The 23,683-nt window shown below is 37.2% G+C and overlaps 1 protein-coding gene across 2 annotated transcripts; it reads right to left on the bottom strand.

Annotated features, from left to right (window-relative positions):
* Nucleotides 1-1,734: 1,734 nt before the first annotated feature.
* On the bottom strand, nt 1,735-21,824 carry map4k2 (mitogen-activated protein kinase kinase kinase kinase 2). Of its 2 annotated transcripts, none has more exons than XM_053628851.1 (32): nt 21,454-21,824; nt 18,824-18,881; nt 18,427-18,517; nt 17,106-17,170; nt 16,973-17,028; nt 16,671-16,718; nt 15,979-16,021; nt 15,740-15,812; nt 15,350-15,481; nt 15,164-15,226; nt 14,941-15,022; nt 13,286-13,396; nt 13,085-13,163; nt 10,437-10,495; nt 10,159-10,205; nt 9,642-9,680; nt 9,372-9,405; nt 8,936-9,095; nt 8,473-8,636; nt 8,064-8,105; nt 7,593-7,677; nt 6,813-6,892; nt 6,521-6,581; nt 6,281-6,404; nt 4,409-4,467; nt 4,163-4,266; nt 3,875-4,058; nt 3,667-3,735; nt 3,484-3,570; nt 2,968-3,038; nt 2,207-2,262; nt 1,735-2,079 (listed from the first exon to the last, which is right to left on the bottom strand). In XM_053628851.1, exons 1-32 carry the CDS (start codon nt 21,544-21,546, stop codon nt 1,992-1,994), a joined length of 2,607 nt encoding a protein of 868 aa, XP_053484826.1. In that variant the 5' UTR covers nt 21,547-21,824; the 3' UTR covers nt 1,735-1,991. The 2 variants fall into 2 exon arrangements, with proteins under 2 accessions (XP_053484826.1, XP_053484827.1); XM_053628852.1 differs by lacking the exon at nt 21,454-21,824 and adding an exon at nt 21,167-21,207.
* Between the last annotated feature and the right edge of the window lie 1,859 nt (nt 21,825-23,683).

Here is a 23,683-nt window from a genome sequence, read left to right as displayed (position 1 = left end):
TCAGCACCAACTTCTATAAACAAACAAATAACCTCAGGTGACAGCAACAACAAACAAAAACCAACAATACACTTCAAAATGTAGTCATTTCCCCCAAAAAAGTAACCCAACATTCATAAAACAGGTGGGAAAAAAATAAGTGCCCCCTTCCTACTTCCACAATAATTATGAGAACAGCCAGGTGTTACTAATAAAATGCAAAGATTAGTTAATCACTAAGAAGTGTGACTATCTCTACAAACGCAGGACTTTTGGCAAGTGGGTGCTCTGGAGCACTCAGGTGAGTTTTGACATCATTCCGAGAAGAAAGAACATCGGTCAAGCCCTCAGAGAAGGAATTGTTGATGCTCATCAATCTGCAAAGGGTTATTAGGCCATCCCCAACAATTTGAAATTCACCATCCTACAGTGAGAGGATTGTTTATAAATGGACAACCTTCAAGACAGTTGTTAATCTTCCCAGGAGTGGGTGTTCCAGGAAATTCTGTCCAAAGTCAGACAAGTTAGGAAGCATTTGTGTTGACAGAAATTCTGTTCAATTCTGCTAGGAAGAGTTACAGGGGTAACACATGAGAAGAAACATCACTGATCTCTGCTTGAAAACTGTGAAGATCCAATAAACCTTCCTTCTTTTACATTTTGTGTGTGCTTGTCCCTCAATTCTCATTAGCACCTGGAATCGAAGACAAAACAATCTAACACTAGTGTAAACATCCTCATATAAGATGAGCCATTACAGTCCACCCTGCTGCAACGTGTTCTAACATCTCTGATCTTTATTTACAATTTAAACACTTTTTGTAAATGAGGTAAATGCATAAATGCACAAGGCATATTTTAACATTTTTGCCCATGTGTACCAGTTTATAGTAAACACAGTCAATCACTTTCCCTATTATCAGATTAAAAGTACAGTTTCACTGAAAATATTTTTTTAAAAATCAATATCTGTGAATCAGCATCCCGCTACTAGTTTCCCTTCACTGCTAGTCACATTTAATTTTTAAGCAGATGGTCTTTTAAAGGAAGCCACCCAACCTTAACCACATAAATTATATTTATATTGACATATTTATGATATGCCTAGTGATTATCATGTTAAATTGTTGGTTGGTGCTGTATTTTCATTATCCCCATGAGAAGATAGCGGCTGTCTCTCCAGCAAGTGGGGACATTGCCACTTAATAGCAGAATACTTTTAATGATCGCAAGCATAAGTGATAACTTGGCTTGGCTAGTTGGAAATCTACAAGATTATAACATTGATGGCAATATTAGAATTAAAGCTGAAGCTTTGGAACCTTATCTGTTTGAGCTGAGTGTACAGATGAGTAGGTGAGAGAGCGTAAAGACTAACAGACCAAAGGACTAAGCTGCATCAGTTTCTTTAAATAGGGATGAAGCGAGAGATAGATCCCACTGGCACTGCTATCAGCAGGTATTGGAACAGCATTGTTGGTAATGTAGGAACAGTTAATAAACAGTTAACCAACACTTAACTCAATAAATATTAATATGCAAGTCTTTTAGGGTGGATTTTTCCATTAAGAACTGCACAGACATTAACCATCACACTAAATGTTGTCATCTGAATCATTTATGAATCAGTCTGTTTATATTTCAGTCAGACTGACTTCATTGATAGTGCTTACATACATGTCATTATAGTGTACCATCTCAAAATGAACCATTTCATAATAAGGTAAGGTGCAAGGACACAAAGGGCAGAATGAATGGTTATAAAGAAGTCCTCCATAGCTCTATTTGGGGATTTCAGTGCATTCATAAAATGAGCATTTGTCAGTGCTGAGATGTTTTCTGAGTGCTGAGTTCATGTGTAGTGTCCATCTGTTACAGAGCATGAAGGTTTACACTTCAGACAGGTGACAATAAGGCTTTACTTGATGGACTTGTTATTACTCCAGAATCATTTTGGTATGTCTCTCTATCATCTCCAGTTTCCTTGGTCTCTCCCCGTTGTTTGTCTCCTTTCAGTAGCTGTTTTCGTGACCAGTTAAAATATATAAATTGCTGGGTGATGAAGGGTTGTCAGTTGGGGTGCTTTGTAAAACAATGTCTCTGTAAAATATTTTTAATATCAATTTAAGTTTACTGAAGTTAAATTAAAATCAACTTAAGTTGCATTACTTTGAAAAAAAAAAAAAAAAACAGGCATAGCGACACCGAGAGAAATAATTTCTATTACCTGTTTGTGCCTAAAACCCGAAATACTCGAGTTTCATCTGTGATTTCTTGTGTTATCTGTAAAGCAGAAATATGACTTCAAGGTCAGGAGATATACATCCAATCTAGGATTTAAATAGTATGAAATTATGTATCCAAGTATATAAGATCATATTGTAGATCATTATAAACCTTTACAATTCTGCAGTAATTCAGAAAATTCAGGTATAAAAATATCTAACATACACATTTATACAATCAGATTAAGGCGCAGGGGTTCAGTCACAAATTCCCCCTCTCAGCGCAAGATGTGTTTCTGAGTGTAAAGAGCACTGCATTTATGTTCAGTTTTGAGTTCATGTCATGTGTTGTGTTGACCCATGCATTTGTTTTGATTCTAGTCTTATCGTGCATTTGTGTCATTAAATCGGAGCCTTGTTTTCTAGTTTCCATGTTTTGTAGTATTTACCCTTGCACATTTTCCATGTTTTTTTGCTTGCTTGTTTGCTTTTTTTAATCATAGACATTGCTTGTTTGACGCTGCTTGCCTGTTTTTTGACCTTCTCTATAAACCGTGACTATAATTATTGGATTAGTCCTAATAAACAGCATGCTGAGTTCTGCCTCAAACTCACACAGGTTACAAAAATATATTAAATGGTATCTTCAGTTAAAGAAAATAGGAAAAGCAGATTCTGTAAAGCTATTTCTCTTCAACTACGTTTTAGAAGTTAGCCATAAGGCTTAGCTATAAGAAACGGGTTGATTGCTAAACTGAAATACCTCACAGTTGTACAGGCTGCGTCCTTTAAGTCCATGTTTCCAGAAGGCTAAAACACTATCTTGTAGACAAACTGTAAAAAAAATGTAATAAAATTTACAAATCAGTTGCTTCCTTTAATAGTCAATTCCACAGTTTTGTGGACTTTAAGTGTATGAATTGAAGTGTTTTTCATTTATATGTAGTCCTTTTGCAAGATACACAACGAACACCAGAGACAAAAATACATGGTAAAAAAAGATAAAAAAAAGAGATAATAGTAAAATAAACATTCAATAAAATTCATAAACAAAAAGACTATAGAATAATGATGGTCAAATTACTTAATTTAAGGGCAAACCCAAGATTTAAGTGCATAAATAATAAATGCCAGTGCAGAGAAATGTAAAAAGTTTTTATATATATGTATAAAATCCTAAATATTATCTGAAAAGTTTTATATTTAAGTTTTTATTAAAAAGGGTTCAATCAAAAGAAATGACTATGATTATGAGTATTTATCAAGTATGCTTTCTCACCTAAAGTCTCAATGGGGAAACCAAACTCCATTTCTGAGGCTAAGTCCATGCTTGGGACACCCTGCAGATTGACAATCTTCACTGTTTCTATAGTAAGAGGCACAACACTGATGGTGAGATACAATACAATACAATATGGGCACTTGAAGTATTTGATTTGCAGATAAAGTATAGTGTACTCACTTTCTAATGCAATCAGGACTGTATCTCTGTCCAGCTGTGTTACCTGCCCTGCTCTTACACATTCACTATCTACATACACACACACACACACACACACACACACACACACACACACAAAGAGCAATCATTAATGTAAAGAAACAATGTAATATAATGATAACATACCACGCCTAATTCAAATGGTGCTGCACACGTCATCAACAAGCACCTGTATTAGAATTTGGTGTGCCATTCAGTTCAATTATGTCAAACTTTAGTTGCTGCTTTGTCTGAGGGTCATCACTTCTTGGCTGGCATTCCCTCACACCTACACAGAGCTGAGGAAGCTCATCCGTGACCAAAACAAGTAGCTCAAAAATGACCAGAGGGTCAGGCAGACTTACAGCTATGTGCTATGAGAGAGTGGAGAGAATGAAAGCAAAGTGAATGCTTAGTAATGTTTGTCTAATACAACACAAGATTAGCAAAGAAGAGGCAAAGAAAGCAATGCACTCACCTTTAGATGCATGAACTTCTGCAGGGGCTCATACCACAGGAGCAGAACAAGTCCAGAGGGCACAGCCGCACAAAGAAACGTGCTGTCAGTATACGGGTTACGAGCTTGTGGAAGGAACAAAAAGATTGCAAAGAAAAAACATTTAGCATAAAATTGCCCTTGATTCTATTTACAAATTAAGAGGTCTAATAAATATAATCACAATAGCCACATGCTAAATAGAGAGCTGCACAAAAACATCCTTACCAACACTACACTTTCGACAGCCTTTAGTGTCTGGGATTTTCAGTGACACTGCAAACTTCCTGTAAAATAAAAAGAGGTGGCAGTTGTGAACGCACACTAATAATATGACTATTACCTGAATTTAGCTGTAAAAATTATTTAATGATCATCAGATAATTTGATCACATTATGATCATATATTAATATGTTGAGTCCTCTGTCCTGAAGACAGTGAAACATGATGTCAGGAAACATAAAGGAACTGCTTTACTTCTGACTGTTATAAAGCTGACACTGGAGACTCCTTCCAAAAATGCTAAACAAACATCTCCTCACAGAAAGCTTCATCATACCAACAATTACACACGCTTTTAGCCATATGTATGGAGAATCCACTAAAGAAGTTGTTAATATTGGAAAAAATGATGTATAGGAGTGAGCACATGATTAATATACAGTCAGGTCCAAAAATATTTGGACATTGACAAGAAGTCCAAAGAGCTGTGACTGTCAGTGAAGCAAGCCATCATTAGGCTGAAAAAATCAAAACAAACAAATCAGAGAGACAGCGAAAAGGTACAATTATTGGGTGCATTCTTAAAAAGAAAGAATGCACTGGTGAGCTTAGGAACACCAAAAGGACCAGAAGACCACTGAAAACAACTGTGGTAGACGACAGAAGAATTTTTTCAATGTTGAAGAAAAACGCCTTTCCAACAGTTGGCCAGATCAAAAACAACCTCCACAGGGAAGGGGTAATGGTATAACAAGCCACCATTTGAAGAAGACTTAGAGAGCAGAGATATAGAGACCATGCCACAAGATGCAAATCACTCATCAGCAGTAAGAATTGGAAAGCCAGATAAGATTTCAAAAATAAATACAGAGATGAGCCACCAAAGTTGTGGAACCAAATTTAACCTCTACCAAAGTGATGGAAAGGCACAAGTGTGGAGAAAGAAAGGATCTGCTCCTGATCCAAAACATACGAGTCCATCAGTCAAGCATGGTAGAGGTAATGTCATGACTTGGGCTTGCATGGCTGCTTCTGGAACAGGCTCACTAATCTTTATCGATGATTGAACTCATGATGGTAGCAGCAGAATGAATTCAGAAGTCTACAGAAACAATCTTCCAATTTACAGAGAAATGCATTCAATCAAATTGGGAGGAGCTTTATTATGCAGCAAGACAATGACCCAAAACACACTGCCAATTCAACAAAGGACTTCATCAGGGGGGAAAAGTGGAAGGTTTTCGACTTGCCAAGTCAGTCACCAGACCTGAAGAGGAGACTGAAGATAGAAACCCAAAACCAACATCAACTGAAAGAAGCTGCAGTAAAAGTCTGGAAAAGCCTCACAAAGAAGAATGCAACAATTTGGTGATGTCAGTGGGTCACCAGCTTGATGCACTTGATACAAGCAAGGGATATGCAACCAAATATTAAGTGTTATTTACTTTAATTTACTTCAAGTGTATCTGTTTCAATACTTTTGCTCACTTGAAAAATTGGTGGTCTGCCATGTTCTAAGTTGTTTAACATATCTATATGTAAATATCAGGAAATAAAAGCTGAAATTCTGATCTATTATCTCATATTCATCTTTTGATTTCAAACCCAAATGTATTCAGCATATAGCCAAAACTAAAGAATTGGCCTTATCGTTCCAATACTTTCAGAGGGGACTGTATGTGGAAGGCTCCCTAGTGGTGTGTTCATTTATTGGTGGGTTTAATTTTTTCCCCCAAGACAACTGCATATGACATAATATATGACTTAATGCCCGAAATTGCCCATTTATTATAACCAAAATATGGCTTTGGCATTTTTGGATTATTTTCTACTTAGTAATTTACATAACTGGCATGAAAAAGAGACTCTGTGTTTACCTGTGGATGATTCTATCAGTAAAGCGGTTGGTGCTGAGGGATAAGTGACTCGGTTTCCTCTGGACATGTCCACGTTGCTCAAACAGAGCAGTCAGACTATGAGAGTAAAGCTGACATGACTTTCCTATACAAAAGGTGTCATACAGAGAAACAAGTGCTTTAACTTTGCAGAGGACAGCCTGTATTATTACTTTGTTAAAGTCACTGGTGGGGGGAACATTGAAAAAGGCTCTAACTCACCACAGACAGACATGAGGACATTGTTCATGACATACAGCCATGTACATCTCTGTGGCAGTAACTGTAAAGAGGAATGAGATTCGTCATGAACATCACAAGGTTAGTTCCCATGTCAGTGTAAATGTGTATATTTAAAGTTCTACTCTATACTTCTTAAAACTTAAATAGAAGAACATGCAGTATATTATACATTTATGTATGCCAAAACAACTGATTGTAATGTAGTGATGAGATAGTATTAAACAATAAATATCCTACTAAAACCCAATGCAGCAGTAAAATGTGAAAGAACCTTTTCCAAAGTGTCCTCATGAAGCTCATTTAAGTTGAGTGTGTAGACCCCCTCCTCTGCCCCCAGTATAAGGTACTGATCTAGAATAAGTTTTTAAAACAGTCACAGATGGGTCAGTATGAATGCAGACCGTATGGACATTAGCAAAATAACATTAGCATAAGTAAGCAATACAACACAACAAATATCGTTCTTATACCGCAGAAATTTACCAACAAATAAAAAATTTTATTCACTAAAAAAGTTATTTTTACCCATCTATCGTTACATTTACTGTTGTAGAACGCCCGCTAAACAACTTAGTTCCTGTTATGACTTTCATTATAACACCTCTAAACAGTTGTTCCCTTATCAGCCTCTCTTTTCTCTGTCTTTATATTTATAGGCTTTTTTGTTAAACTGCAGCTTGTCATGTTAATGGGAAACCAAAAATGCAACGCTTTCCAGAACGCTTTCCTTGAAGAAAGGAATAGCTTTATCTCCGACTGTTACAGTGGTAATCCTTCCAAAAAATATGAATAAATGTCTCCTCACAGATCATCTTTACATAATCATCATCATTTCAACAATTACACACATTTTTAACTTGTTTATGCGGCACATCTGCTATATAAGTCCTGTGTAACTCATCAGCCACTTTAATAGGAACACCTGTTCACCAGATCATTCATGTAGCAGCAGTGCAATGCAAAAAGCTGTGATTTGGCATCTGACCAATTGGAATTGAGAATTCACCAGCATTGTGCTATAAATAATGAACATTATTCAGCAAATTCCTACCTCTAGTTTTTGGAAAAACCCATGTCACAGCACAGTGGATTCTTAATGGGCAGCCATTGAACACTTTCGAGAAACAGGCCCCCATCTGTGCAAGAGAACAGAGACTGAGATTATTTTTGAGGAACTCTCATATGTGAAAATATTGCAGTATGAAGTTAAATGCTAAAGCAAAAATGTTTTTTAAAAAAAACAGCAACAAAAAAAACCTTTGTTCTTAAAACTTGCTCTAGCCAGTGTGACATAGCAAAGACCCAAAATACAATGTAATGTGTCACTGCCATGTGAATTCATGTTTTAACACGTAACACTATATTATGCTCCTAAAAGTCATGTAGATTTGTTTGCAGTATATTAAGTATTAGGAAAAATAAGTAGGAAATCCCTTTAGTAACTCTAATTACTACATGTGATGTAAAAGAGAAAGCGGAAGAGTTCACCAGAGCACATGTGAGTAAATGGGGAAACACTTACATGGACTTGGGGGGTAGGAGGGAGTCCATGAGAATCAGCTCTCTACAGATTAAAGGTTAAAACACAACAAAACAAAAAGAAAAAAAAAAACGTGTGTTGTTTGTGTTAGTGGCACTGGTCAGTACTACTTTTATTAATTGAAACGTTTAAGCACATATTGAACATTTTAGAAGTTTAATGTTGATTTCACTGTCGCTGTTTAATTTAAAAACATGCCGCAACATGGAGCCAAAACAACAAAAAAAAGTCCCATTAAATTAAACAAGCTATCCAAATATGAACTTCACTGCAAAAGTAAAGAATGCGAACTTCTGTAAAATGCCCTCTAAAATCACTCGGTGTGACACAACGAGTATTTACAAACAAGTTAGAAGCCAAAATACTTAAACAAAGACATTGTGTGTCTGACCGAATCTTCCGCTTTCTTTCTCATTGTACTCCACTCAGGAGAGAGAGCTGTGTCCTTGCTGGCAGAAAGGCTTTGCTGCTCATCTTGATTATCATCCTCCTCAGGAACACAAGGGTCACTGCACCACTGCCGCACATCATGACTGGCTGAGCATCTTATCAGAGCTGTGGAGTGATTGGAATAAAAGCAGTAGTAAGACACAAAAGAGTAGAATTTTTTTAAAGCAAGACCAAGCTTGAATTTTTGCATTTGCAAGACTGCAGTTAGCTTTAGGAAGCATCTGAGACAAGTGAGAATTAATACAATACAACAATGAATCAGTGAAAGAAAATGTCTCTTTTTGGCCCACCCATTCATCCATTTGTCTGTTAGTTTTATATAAGTTACATATGCAATGGAGAGTGATTCGAAGTATTCGAATATGTTGGGGGGGGGGGGGGGCTCTTGAGCATCTCTGTAATACCTGATTTGGGCCGAAGAGTTGTATCAGACTTTAGGGAAGCACTGGGCCTCAGGGTTAGATCTGTGCCCTGATGAGCTGTACTGAAATTGCTCATAGGAGGAAGTGATGCAGTGGCTGATACTGGTGGAGGACTGAATAATCCACTTTTCCTCTTCCCCCACTATGCAACATCAAAAATAACTCACATCAGCATCAAATGAAAACCTTATATATATTTTTTTCTTTTGCATTGTTTATTGCAAATAGGTGTCACAAAACTGTATCAGGTTTAAGGTAACAGTACAAGAGGCTATTGAGAACAATAGACCAGGAGTGCACGTTTGCAACGATATATTTAATGTACTCTATTTTTTGTCACACATTTAAGGGTCTTATTTGAGTCACTCTGGTAATTACATTCTAACTGTTTAAAAGGTATTTGTATTTCAAACCATACCCCAAAGGACGGCTGTTCTTTTATTGTCAGGCTCCTGAAATGGGTGAGAACATAATAATGACAAATACAGTAAAAGAATCATATAATTAAATATAACAGAACTCAGTCCAATCCAATTATCTACAGCATGCCTCATCCTCAACACTGAGAGTGATAGAATATTTTAGAGCATAAAACATGGACCAACTCTGACACTGAATAAGAAAGACCTTGATTTCTATGGCTGCACTAAATTTCAGATGCAGAAGATGACCTTGAGCTACTTCCTACCTCTGCTGCAGTTCCTCTTCCACACATTCCAAGAGACTCCTGCAAAACCACCAAGCATTATATTTATATTTGGGATTTTGGAATGAAATGTTTAATGTTCTGCTCAGGTTGTAACTAACAATCCGAACAATTTGGTGAAGGTTCATATGTAACAGAAAGTGGCCATTTGTCATGTGAGACCACCTTTCTTTGTCTTGATGATTGTTTTCATTTTAATGAGAGAGACAAAATATGGTCATGCATAAGCAACAGGGTCTCACACTTACACATGTGTAACAATTCACTCAATTCTACTTGCATGAAAACATTACAAAAAGGTTATAGTAACCTTTGTACCTTTGTTATAATGACTGAGTTTTCATTCGTATGAGTCAAACAAAATCCAACCACATGACCACAGCATGTTCACTTTCATATGTGACAAGGTGATCAGGTTTCAACAAGTGTTCTCACTGTCACATATGAACCATGAAATCAGTTTATGCTATTAATTTAAGTTAATTTAAAGTTTTCTTACGGAGACTCGGTTTCATCACCAGAAATGCTCCAGTCATCACAAGAATCCTGAGAGGAATACACTCCAATTATCTTGAAATCATCACTATATCTTCATAATTAAGCCAAACGAAAATTATACGAAGAAACTATTATCACCACCACCTAAGCTATAACCACAAACATTCAGAGTGTTTCAGAATGGATTTACAAAACAGTAAGAATATTCCCAGTGATTTAGTAAAGATACTGTTGTATGTTTAATATTCCAGTGATTATTTAAATAAAGTTCAAACTCACCAGATCTGGATATGGATCTGTCTCTTTCCTCCTCAGAGGTGCAAATTTGACCTGATCAACTAAAATAAAAAGGAATGGTAGAAAAAAATGTTTTTCCTGAGTTAGTTGTATTCATCTGTATTTAAAAGTAGTCTATGTATAGTGTCTTGCATAAGTATTCACCTCCTTCAAAATTTCTGTATTTTGTATTTAAGTTACAAGCTGGAACTGAAGCCTAGAACATGATGAGACCAAAGTTGAACTTTTTGGCTTTGGTACAATGTGCTAAGTTTGGTGGTAACCAAATACTGCTCATCACCCTGAGAACATTCTCCCCACAGTGTAGCATGGTGGTGGTAGCCTCTTGATTGCCTCGCTGACTAATGCCTGGCCACTGACTTTTGATGGATAGCTCACTAAGCAAAGTCTCACTTGTGCCATATTCTTTTTGGGGTTTGTTTTACTAATGGAACTAATGGTGCTCTGTGGGATATACAACGCTTGGTTGTTGTTTTTTTTATCTAACCGATTTATAATTTTCCAGAATTTTATTCTGGGCTTGTTTTGAAAAGCTCTTTGGTCTACATGTTTCTATTTGTTTATTTGTTTGTTTATGTTCTCCTTGGGATCTTCCAGGAACTTCCACTTCTAACTGCACACAAATAGAGTCCATTCAACTAAACTAAGTTTTTTATTTGTAAATAATTTTGTAAACTATATTGATTTATATCAATTGATTACAGTGTATTTTGTGTAGATTTATGACATACCTCAATTAAGTCCATTCCACTGTATTTTTTCATTTGATACCCAAAGCTTCTCTCTGTCTGGATGTGTATTCTTCCAACCATTTTGTTACACCGTTAATGTGAATGTTTGTGTCATTTCCATCAATACTACAGAATAGTTTCATTGTGTCACACCATTTGAATGTTGTAATCTTACTAATAGGACATGTGACAATAGTGCCTCAGTGCCTATGTAGCTGAACACCACACACACACGCACACACACACGCGCGCACACACATACACACACATACACATACACATACACACACATATACACACACACACAAACACACACACACACACACACACACACACATACACATACACACACACACATACACACACACATATACACACATATACACACATATACACACATATACACACATATACACACATATACACACACGCACACACACACACTTCATCCTTGGAACTGTTGACTGGGTCCCATTTCATATGGCTCTGCCAAAGTCTGGTTGTGTATGTGTTTGAGTGTGGGTACGTCACAAGCAGAGGACATGCCATAGGCGTGTATAAAACAGTGCCAGCTCTATGGGTTCTGTGCCCACTGACATCATCATTGCCTGCTTGCTTGAATGTCTCCATTGTGTCACAAAAATACATTAAACTATGTGTGTGTGTGAGAGTGTGCGTCTGTATTGTTGTGTGCATGTACACATGTGGAGCTGACAAACACTGCCTGTGCATTGAGTGAAGCAAGTCATAATAATATACAGTAAATTATATTAGTTACTGATGTCAGAATTGGGTCTGGACGTAGGTTTCTCCAATCTAATCTCTATCTAACTTATCTGTAGCTTATGTGTGCTTACACAAACAACTCCAAAACATTTCTCTGTACTGAGAAAAGTACACAGCAAAATCCCCAGGGTTGAATTAATGCCTAGAGTGTTGAATGAACTCTTTCAGAGTTCATTTGTGTCCAGTTGGACATGAATAAACACTGTAGGTGTTAATTCAACACTGTGGATTGAATGTCCAAGAGCATTCAATAAATAACTCCATCAATAAAACAAAAGCGATAAAACAAAAGCGATAACATAATGTGAATTCAAAACTACAACTTTTACACTCTAATAAAAAAAAGATCAACGACATCAGTAAAACTAGTTTCAACACTGTAGGAAATGTTAGAAAGTTATCGTGATTATTTATGCACAATCAGGCAACAATTACGGCACTTTTAGATTTACTCATAAACACAAATACTTCCCTCTGAATAATCTCATGTTTGAAAAGACAAATTATACAAATTCATCAAATATTTTACAAATACATTTTACTGAAGAATTCATGGATCTGCAAAAAAAAAATGCTACACATAACTGATTGTGTATTATCGATTCCTCCAGTGACATCCATTGTAACTGGATGTCATTGGAGGTAAAAACACTTTTAACAGTAAAAACACTTTTACTGTTCTTTTCTCAGTACACAAAAATGTGTCAATGTCACAGTCTATGTTATTCACAAATATGCTACGGTATTTCTTAAGCATTCCTCTACATTTGCACTATATAAGTTCACTATCTCTTTTTATAGCTTTATGGCTTCATGACTTTTATGTTCTAAACTTTTCATTTGAAGGTTGTGTCAACTACATCTTAAAGATTTCAGAAAATCTTAAAGATTTTCTGATATCAAATTCACCTTTCATACCTTGGTAGTTTATTTCCCTGGTTATTAAAGACATGATTTATCAGTAATAATTTCAATTGCAAAATTCTTCCAGCCAAATGCAGTGGCTTTAATCTGCAGCTTTTTTTGTCTGGGTTTTCTGATTTTTGATTACGTCACCATACATATGTGGGAGAGGGAAAATGCGAGGTAATACAATAGTATTCTCATACTCACACTGTTCCTCAGAAAGACTTCTCTCTACTGGTAAACACTTTCCCTTTGACTGGATCTTATCTGGGGTATCATCATTAGCCTGTGATTGCATGACCACCACATACACCCACATGTAATAAATACATCAGTATTAATTACATCTTTCTAAATCAGATATCAAGTCTGAGGTTTAAAAAAGACATTAAAAAAGGCCTTATTTACGTCATGATCATTGTCCTCAATGCTGGGTGCATGGTGGAGATCTGGGTTGTTGGCCATGTCCAGCAGCTCAATGACTAGGTTTCTGGTCAGTAGCTGTGTAACAAAGGAATGCTAGGACAGGAGACAAAGGTATTCATGAAAACATTTAGTAAATTACAACTTATACAGTGCACTCCACTAATTTTGGCACCCTTGGTAAAATATCAGCAAAGAAGGCTGTGAAAATGGTCTTTATCATTTAACCTTTTGATCTCTTGTTCAAAAAAATTACAAAAATACTCTGCTCTCATGGATATCAAACAATTGCAGATAAAACACAGGTTTATTGTAAAAATAATAATAATAATAATAATAATAAATCTTTGTTGAATATACGTGTGGCACAATTACTGGCACCCTTTTAATCAATACTTTGTACTACCTCCCTTTGCCAAGATAACTGCTCTGAGTCTTCTCCTATCATGCCTGATGAGGTTGTGGTCAGTAAACCATTTTTGTGTTGATTTTGATGTATGTTTTGGATCATTGTCCTGCTGGAAGATCCAACCACGGCCTATTTTAAGCTTTCTGTCAGAGACAGTCAGGTTTTCATTTAATATCTGTTGATATTTGATAGAGTCCATGATGCCATGCATCCTAACAAAATGTCCAGGTCCTCTGGCAGAAAAACAGTCTCAAAACATTAAAGATCCACCACCATATTTAACCGTGTGCATGAGATACTTTTCCATATGGCTACCTCTCTGTGTGCACCAAAATCACCTCTGGTGTTTATTGCCAAAAAGCTCTGTTTTGGTTTCATCTGACCATAGAAGCCGATCCCATTTGAAGTTCCAGTAGTGTCTGGCAAACTGAAGACACTCGAGTTTGATTTTGGATGAGAGTTTTTTCTTGAAACCCTTCCAAACAGCTTGTGGTGCTGTAGATGACTTCAGATTGTAGTTCTGGAGACTTTGTGACCCCTAGATGCAACTAACTTCTGCAATTCTCCAGCGGTGATCCTTGGAGATTTTTTTGACCACTCAAACCATCCTCTTCACAGTGCGTTGAGACAATATAGACACACGTCCTCTTCCAGGTTGATTCATAACATTTTCAGTTGACTGGAACTTGATGGTGGAAATGGAACTTCTTAATTATTGCCTTGATTGTGAAAATGGGCATTTTCAATCCTTGTGTTATTTTCTTATAGCCACTTCTCATTTTGTGAAGCTCAACAACCTTTTGCTGCACATCACAGCTATATTCCATTGTCTGAACCATTGTTATATATATTGTAATTTGGCCTATGTTTTACTTCATATTTATACCCCTATGAAACAGGAAGTCATAGTTGAACAATTTCCTGTTCACCAGTCACCCAGGTGGACTAAAAAAAATTAAATATCAATGGGAATATACTTCAAATATATATTATATTTATAAACCTGTGTTGTGTTTGCAATTGTTTGATATCCATGACAGAACAGTATTTTTGTGAATTTTTTAAACAAAAGATCAAAAGGTTAAACAATAAAGACAATTTTTCACAGCCTTCCTTGCTCATATTTGATACCAAGGGTATCAATATTAGTGATATACATAACAAACTATAATTCTTCTTCATTCTTTGATTTTTTTTTTTTGTTGTTTTTTTGTTTGTTTGTTTTTTTTACCTGTAAAAGAGTTTCTGCTGTGGGCCTCTTACGAGGATTCTTCGTCAAACACATCTTCACAAAGCTATGAAACCCTGCAGACCTACAAAGTGAGAGTAATACCAAAAAGCCTCATATCAGAAATGAAACAATAAATTAAACTATACTGTATATTAAACTGCTTTATATTACACTGTAGAGTCATACAACAATCCTTATTATCTCTCAAAAGACATGATGTTACCATTTTGCCTTATCTTTCAGTTTAGGGGGCTGAAAGCTGCTCTTCGACATCAACATCAGTGCTCTGGGACAAACCATTGTTGCTGTTATCAACAATTACTCTTATAAAACACAAAAAGTATTTTACATTCTGTAAGTGCATATGAATATGTTGCACAAGTGCTGTATGTACCTAAATCATTCTTACTTCATGGGATGAAGATCAAACATGGGTGGCTGCAGCTCTGCCAGCTCAATGGAAGTGATGCCTACCGCCCAAATGTCACACAAGTGGTTATAGCCACCTTTCTTCTCCACAGCTGCAACCTCAGGGGCCATCCTTGGATAAGCAGAAACATATTACATTTGACAGAATTGTTAAGCTAATTAGAATTAGCAGAATTGTTAATTGTTTAATTAATTAATGCAAAACCTCCAGTCCTTCCATAAAACAAAAAAGAAAAAAGAAAAAGAAAAAAAAGAAATCTATCATGAACCATTAGTCATCGCTGGTGCTGCACAGGACCTACTGCAGTGAGATAAATTGGGAATGAGTTGAAGGGTACTGATGGTCCTAGTCATTGTGCAGATGGCTCACCAGTAGGGAGTTCCAATAAAAGATTTCCTCTTGGCAGCAGTGGCACTGATCTCTGCAGCAACCCCAAAATCAGCTGCAAGGACAGAGATAGAGGGCAGAGCATAGAAAGACAGAAGGAAATAGAAAGAAAAATCATAATGAGAAACCTAAAGGAATGTCTTATCAAAGAAATGTAGAGATTGTACAAATGACAAGCTGTGTGTGGCTGTGGCATGAAGCCACCACAAATTCCTACTGACCCAGTTTGACATCTCCTCGTAAAGTAAGAAGTATGTTGGCGCCCTGCATAAAAACGACAATACAATACATTTTTAAGCCTGTATTTTTATTTATTTATTTATTTTTGATTAAAAAATTGTGCTTTAATGCAACATTTTGTTTATCAGCGTTGACTGGTGTCTACAGATGCCGGTGTAGTGCTTTACTCTATATTCATATATAGAATTTTATAAACCAAGTAAGTCTCCCTATGGAGATTTGGTGTACTGAACAGGAACAAATAAGCGAAAGCATTTTGGTAACTGTGAATCTATAATAACATTCTACATCTGTAGCTGTAACAAGCGTCTATCTAAATACCATTTTGAATATGAGGTGCCCAAACAGGTTTACTGGAATTCTACTTTACTGGAAATGAGCTGGAAATGAGCTGCTTATCAGAAGCATTTTGATTTAATTTTTTAAAAGTCCTCTGTTCATGTTTCAACCTCTTCCTTGAGGTCTACCTTCCTGTTTTAGTTGATCAAGAACTTCTTAAGGCAATGTTTGGATGGTCAGGTCGACACAATCATGGTTGGAGCTAAAGTCTTCAGGAAGGCAGATCTCCACAAACAGGGTTGGTGGCCACTGCTATAAAGTGTCTCAAACATATTATAAAATAAATACATTTAAACTGATCACTGGTTAATTAAAACAAAAAAGGATATTGTACCTTAATATCACGATGAATTTTGCCAGTTTCATGGAGATGATTTAAACCCTGCAGGTGAAAGAGAGAGGAAACTTGTACTTAGTTACAGCATTATACGAGCAAATAGATACCAGTAACCACAGGCATGGGCAAAACCCTTATTAGACAATCACTAAATGTAGAAATATTCCTCAACATCTGCAGTCTAGAGCACCATAATGATATGTTACCAGGAGAAAAAGGCAAGATGATTTTCCAATAACTACAGGCAACACTGTCTCATAATTACCTGGGCAATGTGTAGAATAAAGAAAACGTCTCACCTGCAAAGTTTCTCTACAGATATATGCAATCTGCTTCTCCTTTAGGGGTCCAGTTACTGTGGAGAAGGAATACAACTAACTCTTAATAAAATGTGGTAGGGAATTTGAGAGGTTTATAATAATCAGAGCTTACCATGGTAGATGTCTTGCAATGACCCTCCTCCACAGTACTCCATACAGATCCACAGCTTTGTGTTTCTGAGGAACAAACAGAAGTATGGGGATGATTTTTTCTATCAGAGGTAATCATTTGTAAATGCAACAATGAGATCACAGTTTTACAAACAATTCTGCAATTGTATTTGTAACCTACACTATATGGTGATAAGTATGTTGACACTCATTGCAAAACCATGGATAGTAATACTGAGTTGCTCCCCGTTTGCTGTTATAATAACCTCCACTCTTCTGAGAAGGGATTCCATTAGATTTTGGACCATGGCTGTGGGGATTCGCCCACTCTGCTACAAGAGCACAAGAGGTCAGGCACTGATGTCGGGATAGGAGGCCTGGCCTGAAGTTGTTGTTCCAGTTCATTCCAAAGATGTTCAGTGGGGTTGAGGACAGGGCTCTGTGCAGGACATTCAAGTTCTTCTACACCAACCTTGATAAACTTTTTTTCAATCTAATAAAATTTTATTTGTATAGCGCTTTTTACAATGGACATTGTCTCAAAGCAGCTTTACAGAAACATATAAACATGGGATACAGATTTTAAATGCGTGAATTTATCCCAATTGAGCAAGCCGGTGGCGACGGTGGCAAGGAAAAACTCTCTAAGATGTTAAGAGTAAGAAACCTTGAGAGGAACCAGATTTAGAAGGGAACCCATCCTCATCTGGGTAACACCGGATAGTGTGAAAGTAAAGGAAAGTTCATTATGGTTTTATATGAAATCTGTATGTTGAACTAGTCCACTGTTCAAAGGAGACCCGAGTGCAAAACTGTATGTTGTAATTGCAGTCACAGGGCCTTAGAAGCAACCGTAGTCCCAGCAACCACAGTTAGTGTGTCCATCTGGAATTGGAGTAGATGAGAGCTCCATCCAGAGGTATAAACCATGTCTTTATGGACCTCTGTTTGTGCACAGGGGCATTCTGGAACATGTTTGGGCCCTTTGGTCCAGAAGGGAAATCTTAATGCTACAGCATACAGAGACATTCTAGACAGCTGTGTGCTTCTAACTTTATGGCAGCAGTTTGGGAAAGACCAACATATGGATGTGATGGTCAGGTGTCCAAATCCAAATACTTTTGGTGATTAATGTGGGGGAGATCTTAGTTACAGTGCTGTTTAAACCTGTGCTGACAAAAAAAATAATTCAGTTACTGCCTATGTAACTATTTTAAGTGTGAGCAAAGAATACAGTACTGCCTGTGTGAGTAATGTGTTTATTGCTAGAGTCCAGACATCTGCTGGAAAACACCAGAAGCATCAGGCCTGCATAACTCTACCTGTGGTAGCTGCCATAATAGGCTACAATATTCTTATGCTTGCACTCCTTCATTGTGGTGATCTCCTGCTGAATAGATGTGATGTCATCTCCTGAAAGGGGCACAACGTGTTATATTACAGCTCTGTAATTTCACTCCTTGACTAATAAAACTTGTTATGAAAGGAGACATTGACAGCTCTAAAACAATGTATCCTACAACGGTCTTGGCACCACTGAATTGTAGCTGTAAGTAGGTCAAACGAAAATTAAACAAAGTAGCAGCATGGTCATCAATAACAAAGCAGAAATAACTGCATGGCTGATGTTATGTTATGGGTTCGTTTTCTTGTTTTTTTAAGTGCATATATCTGCAATAAGTCAAAGAGTGGGTTGTTAGAGTAACAGTGTTTACCTACCCGGATCCAGCTTAACAATTTTAATAGCAGCCATTTTTGAGGTCTTGATGTTCCTTGCCTAGAAGAAAATAAAACTCAAAATTTATATGCATTCTGTGCTCATCATTACTACAGCACATTATGCTCACTTCAACACTGTAGCGTACAGTGTTTACTTTAGTAAAGTGTTAGGAACAGAATAGGAACAGAGCCAGCTTTCCTAGCAACTATCTCATGAATAATTTCCCAGTGTACCACCACTCTACTCCACCACTGCATGGTGCCAGCATACAGTATTTGAATGAGCACTGAGTACACCATCTTATTTTAGAATTTTATAAAGAACAATGACATGGTGACTGTGATTATTTTAACAACTTCCAGTTGTGGAACAGTAGCCTGTAGAACGAAATGTCTTGATTTGTACATGACCTGCTCCTGATGACAAACATGGTGGTGGTGAAAGCAAATTTTGAGGAACTTTTTGGCCTCAGATATTTGTAGTTAGGGTGTTTGATCAACTCATTACACTTATTAAACTCGTTAAACTAGGAAAGCAGATGATCACAAATTATATGTGATTCATTTTTAAAGCAGAATACGTTTTTAAAACATGCATAGATTTTCCTACAGGAGTAACAAGAAGCTAAAAGCGAAAATTAACAAGCGCAAGATCCAGTAACATTAGCTAAGAATTTTAATATCTACAACCTTACTTTACATTAAATTTAGTTTTTCTTAGACTGAGGGCAAGGAATTCGTCTCTGGCTTCATTTTGTATGACATGAACATTTGTGTGAATCTGGGGTTTTGTTGTTCTTTTATTCCTGGACAGATATCTCAGTCTAAACAAATTCCATCTGAGCTAGCTAACTTGTTTACCTTAGCATTTGGTTTATAATATGAGGTTTGTTTGGGTTTTTTTTTTTTTTTAACAGATTTTTAAAAATAGGCAAAAATATCTGCCTTCAAAATGACTGTAGTTCTTTCAAATTTATTTTCACCTCTAAGACACCTCATTTTCCACCCAGGTTTTAACTACTACTGTGCCACCATTGTAAGAGGCAAATGATTTCATAAGCACTTTTACAACATATATACCAATGGTTACATTTTTGAATCTGCCTGGAGGTTCCTTTTAGAGTGGTATCAGTATTTCATGCCCCCTGAACAGGCCCGGCGGCACACGCCTCCAGCAAACATAGTGCTGACTTTGGGGTTTATATCTATTTTATTTTGTTACAGTAACATAGTGACTCTGTGGTTAAAGGCTGTTGGTTACTGATCAGAAACCCTCTCTGCTCCAGTGGCACTGTATCATGGCTAGCTCTGGCCCTCTTCATAACAATCTGGGATATGCAAAGAAAATAATTTCACTGTGCTGTAATGTATATGTGGCAAATAAATGCTTATACAGCATCAGTACCCTCATGATAAGGTGATCTAAAATATGTAGAAATTATGCTGATGGAATAATGGAAATCCTACATTAGATCTAGAATTTAGAATTTCCTAAAATTTACATCTAGAATTAAGATTAGAATTTCCATTAGATCAAACCCATTTAAATTTAATAAATCATTGGGTATAGGGAAAAGGAAGGAAACAAGCTGGAGTGCAGGAATTAATTTCCACTGTGCTCTTGTTTATGTCGCTTAGTGCAACATAATAATAAGTGTACGTGTCTATTAACAAAAATGGCCACCTTGTTTTCTTCCCATCACTGATGAACACAGCAAAATAAGCATGTCTGGACAAAACCTGGAACTAAGCTGAGCTATCTTCCTGTTGTTTTTCCTGCCATGGCAGTGGACTTCCTGCTCTGGAGTAAGTGACAGTCAGGTGGCCCTTAATGGTCTTACAGCAAAACATTAAATAATGTCGCTTAGGACAATGGTTTGGCCAGGAAGTAGGTCCACCTTTGATCAGCAATCCAAAAATGTTTTTGTTTTTTTGTTTTTTTGTTTTTTTTACTTTCCGTCCAAACTACACCTGGCAAGACACGTCCATAAGTCAACTTCTCCAAACTACTGCTTTCTAAATCTGTGGAGTATTTATCATCTTCACATTTTAAATAGCCATTTGAGATAGGCAATAGAGTGTGAAAAGGCTTCTTTGTCTATTGTATCTACTGTAAGAAATACCAAAGGGTTCTTTGCTAGCCCACTCTATTATGACAGAGGCTGTGCATAACAGTGATGGTTCTCTTTTTTCACTCCAAAACAGTAAGGCAGGACATGAAACCACTCATGGAATGTCGAGGCCACACCTGCATGCCTTATGTTATGAATAGCAGAAGGATGTAGTCGTTTGCTTGTGTCTGAATGTTTGAGTGTGTATAAATTAGTGGTTAATCAACATTACCTGTAATGAGAGCTGACTAGTAATGGACTGAGCTCCTAGTATTGCCTAAGTAAGGTGAAAGTAAGTGTTCCACAAAAGTTACAGTTTAGTATTATTAACACTAAGCATAAACAGAGGAAATTGGAAAATGCACAGTCTTAAATGAGGAGAAGGTGAGCTGATGAGTCACTACGCATACACAAGCATTTCCGTGCTCCATGAAAAACAGAGTTCCATGCCATGTAGTTTCCATTCCCATGTTTGGGCAGGTTAAAATATTCCTGGCTCCTGATCTCCAGGTCTCTCACCTTAAACACATCACCGTACGTGCCACTTCCGATCCTCTGAAGGATCTCATAGTCCTCCAACGGGTCTAGAAATGAAACTCCAATAGTATCCATGATAGCAGCGAAACCCTATTGGGCAGGTTCTTCAGGCAATGGACATGATTAAATCCCACAACTGCATCCAAGAAACTCTCTGGCCACAAGGAAAGTCAAATAAAACGCGTTAAGCGGAAAGAAACATAGAAAATAACGCGCGCTACTGTTTAATCGGAGGAAGCTGTTTGTCTGTAGACGCACTGAGTCTCTGCAGCAGCGGGAATGAAGAGGTGTCAGTACGCATTGTGAAGCGGCGAGCCTACACACGCACACACGCACACACACGCACACACACGCACGCACACACACGCACGCACGCGCGCGCGCGCACACACACGCGCACACACATACACACGCACACGCGCGCTCTGAGAGAGCGTACTTTACTCAACAATTTAAGCATTCCCCATGATTCCTGGAAAGAAACACAAGAATATGAACATCTGTTTTACATTTTTTTTTACACATATAAATCATAAATTGTTTTAAAACACATTCTTTTGTTTTTTTGGTGGGTTTTTTTTACTTATTTGTATTACTTAAATTGCATGTTAATAATAATAATAATAATAATAATAATAATAATAATAATAATAATAATAAACTTTATTTTATAAAGCGCCTTTAAAGCAGCTTCTCAAAGCGCTGTACATAAAATCACAGTCCACAGAAAAATAAAACAAATAAAAGTTGATAAGAAAAAAAACAACAAAATTAATAATAAAACATAATTATAAAACAATCTAAAAAGACATCAGCAGTCGAATGCAAGTTTAAAAAAGTGTGTCTTGAGAAGAGCTTTAAAAATGGCAAAAGTCTGGGCTTCCCTGAGTTCAGGAGGAAGAGAGTTCCAAAGTGAAGGAGCATAGACAGAAAAAGCCCTGTCACCCATAGATTTTAGGTGTGTTTGTAGAACAGTTAACAGATTACACTGTGAGGAGCGCAGTCTGCGATTTGGGGTGTAAAGGATTAATAAACCAGATAAGTATTGCGGAGCCAATCCATGTAATGCCTTGTATGTCAACATCATGATCTTGAAATCGACACTGAACCTGACCGGGAGCCAGTGTAAGGACTTCAAAACAGGAGTAATATGGTCACATTTCCCGGTTCCCGTCAGGATCCGGGCGGCAGAGTTCTGAACATATTGCAGTTTGTTAATTGCGGTTTTAGAAACTCCGGCTAAAACGGCATTACAGTAATCCAGCCGTGTGACAACAAATGAATTAATCAGCTTTTCAAAGAGGTTCAAAGAGGTTATTGGTTGTAAGATGATTGCAGAGTTGAGAGGCAACAACACGCTCAAGTATTTTTGCCAAAAACAGAAGATTTGAGATGGGACGAAAATTGTTAAAAACGTCCACAGAAACATTTTCTCTCTTTGGTACATGTGTAACAGCAGCAGTCTTTAGTACTGCTGGAACGACCCCAGTCTCCAGTGATTCATTTATAATGCTGAGGATAGTAGGGTACCACACAGTGAAGCACAATTTGAATAGATTCGTAGGAATTGGATCCAGTAAGCAAGTGGTAGATTTCATGCTGGATACCTCCCTTGTGAGAGCCTCAGAATTAAGCAGTCAGAAATGAGTGAAAGAAGCACCAGTGAACCCAGATGGATGAAGGAGTGAAGTGGCACAGTCAGGGTTAACAGAAATTTCTTTGCGAACATTGACAATCTTAGAATTAAAAAACTGTAGAAAAGAATCACAGAGCTGCTGAGAAACAGGCAAAGTGGTAACAGCATTAACTTGAAGCAATCTGTTTATGGTTTGGAATAAGTGTCTGGGATTATTTTGATTGTTTACAATAGTCTGAGAGAAGTAAGAGGATCTTTCAGTCTCCATTAGTGCACGATAATCCCCCAGAAGATCCTTCCACGCTTGATAGTAGACATTCAGTCCAGTAAGGCGCCATTTTCGCTCCATTTTCCGACATACAGCCTTTCTAGAGCACAGATCATCATTATACCAGGGAGCAGAGCGCCGAATGTGACCTTACGTGACCTTAGAGGAGCAAAAGTGTCAAGATTAGCAGCAAGAATGGAATTTAGTTGCAAAACTTTCTCCTCCAGTGATGAGTGATGAAGATCGCTTAGGATGGAAACCACAGAACTGGAGAAAGCTGTCTGATCGATAGACTTCCACTTCCGGAA

Source organism: Ictalurus furcatus, chromosome 7, assembly GCF_023375685.1.
Source record: "Ictalurus furcatus strain D&B chromosome 7, Billie_1.0, whole genome shotgun sequence".
NCBI lineage: Eukaryota > Metazoa > Chordata > Actinopteri > Siluriformes > Ictaluridae > Ictalurus > Ictalurus furcatus.
Note: the sequence above shows the minus strand (reverse complement) of the source record. Positions and strands in the feature narration are given on the sequence as shown.